At 38.6% G+C, this 1940-nt stretch overlaps 1 protein-coding gene across 3 annotated transcripts in view; it reads right to left on the bottom strand.

Annotated features, from left to right (window-relative positions):
* Nucleotides 1-1940, bottom strand: part of Clspn (claspin) — a 49141-nt gene that overhangs the window by 24493 nt on the left and 22708 nt on the right. For 2 of the 3 annotated variants that reach the window (XM_004641015.2, XM_004641013.2), the window contains 3 exons: nt 1597-1847; nt 176-351; nt 19-83 (listed from right to left, as the gene is read on the bottom strand). In XM_004641015.2, coding sequence (XP_004641072.1) covers nt 19-83; nt 176-351; nt 1597-1847 — 492 coding nt within the window. The remainder of the gene's footprint in view (nt 1-18; nt 84-175; nt 352-1596; nt 1848-1940) is intronic. The other variant, XM_004641014.2, reaches the window with a different exon arrangement.

Below are 1940 nucleotides of genomic sequence, written 5' to 3' on the forward strand. Positions count from 1 at the left end.
AAAAAAATCACTACTCACCCAGCTTGCTTGGCCCTTTGCCAGAGTTTTCATCTGTTTCTGATTTTTCTTCAGTGACAAAGTAACTATAAAGCAAGAAAGTAAAATGTCTAGGTATCTCTTCCTACTTTTACAACAGACAAATCCCACAGCATTTTGCATTTCCTTAGAGAATTACCCCATCTTGGAAGAGTTGTCCTTGAACAGAAGTAAGGTAGAATCTGACGAGAGAGGCTTGGGTACAGAGAGGTCAACCGACTTGCCGATTTCACTACTGCCATCCGTATTTTCTTTATCTATTTCTTTCTCATCTTTGCTTCTGATATCTTCATTACCAAGAAGGAATTCTGCAGTCTTTACCAACCACACCACCCAAAAACAAAGTAACACAAGTCAAGAAATTTAAACGCAATTCCACTAACTTAAAATATTGCTGCTTGGGCATACCTTAAGTCTACTCTTTTGTTCATTTGGTTTTTTCAGTCTTTTTGAGACTGAGTTTCATTATATAGTTCAGGCTGGCCTCGGACTCACAGCTCATCTTCCTGCCTCAACCTCCTGAATGCTGAGATTACAGGCGTGTGCCACCACGTCTAGTGGTCATATCTTAAATCTAAAAAGCTGTACTTGAAGTTAGCTCAGCATGACCATAATCATCATAATTTTCTCTAACACAGAGCTCTTTTTGACCTATTTCACTTTTTACCCTCTCAATCATGTTGTTATGATTATAAAGACTGGATTATCAGTTTACTGAGGGAACAGAAGGCTTAATGACTGCAGGATGACTACTGATCTCAAACCAACCAGACTACATGCAGTATGTGCCAAGCTCAACCACTGCTGTCTTTTTCTTTTACCTAGCATTAAATATTAACCACCTCTTTTGAGCAACCCTAAATATAATACAAGAAAGTTTTCCATAATTAATAGTCATAAATCACCTGTCTTCCCTGAGCACAAAACTATACTATGGAGCAAAGGCAAGAGGCTCTTCTATAAATACCTTCCTTAACAAAGAATGAGAGTAATTTCAGAAGGCCTCTGCTCTTCTGTAAATTTGTTGTAGACTTCAACCTGGCCAAGGTTAAGCTTGTTTTTTTCAATTTGAATAAAGAAAAATGAATAAAAAAGGTAAAGTTCCTCATTAATACAAAGCTGTTTCCTATATCAGTATTACATTAACATGCATAAACTAACAGGTAGGACACAATCTGCGAACTTCAAGTGTTTAATGGTGCTGATAGAACTAAATCTACCAAGACTCAGGCATGAAAATACTTTCATCGAGGCCCCTGTAAATCTAAGTGAACATGCTTTCTATACTCTTATTTTAAACCTATTTTCTCTTGCTCACCATTTTCTTTTTTTTTGGGGGGGGGGTACTGGGGATTGAACTCAGGACCTTGCGCTTGCCAGGCAAGCACTTATTCTACCGAGCTATCTCCCCAGCCCTTGCCCATAATTTTTTTTTTTTTTTTTTTGGTGGAACCAGGGATTGAATTTGGGCCTTTGTGCTTGCCAGGCAAGTGCTTATTCTACTGAACCATTTCCCTGGCCTGCCCATAATTTTTTAAAAAAATATAAATTGCCAGAAACCTCCTGATTGCCTTCCTCCTCTTCCTCTAGTTCTTCCTCTTCCTTCTCCACTCCATCTTCCTCTTCGTTCTCTGTCTCCTCTTCTCCATCTTCCTCAGACTCTTCTGTCATTTCTTCCTCTTCCTCCTCCTCTTCTTCAAACCCATCTTCATTATCCAATTGAAATAATGCTTGGCGCTTTTGGCGCTCCTCAAACCTTCGGAGTTTCATTGCTTCTTGCAATTTAGCTTTTAATGCCTGCAGTTTTTCACCTAAAAGAAATATGCTGAAATGCTTCAGACACTGTGCCTGAACACAATACAAGAATTAAGTAGGTATTTTAAGTAATCTAGTCACATCCTAAA

The sequence above is a fragment of the Octodon degus genome, unplaced genomic scaffold (genome assembly GCF_000260255.1).
Source record: "Octodon degus isolate 3935 unplaced genomic scaffold, OctDeg1.0 scaffold00130, whole genome shotgun sequence".
Lineage (NCBI taxonomy): Eukaryota > Metazoa > Chordata > Mammalia > Rodentia > Octodontidae > Octodon > Octodon degus.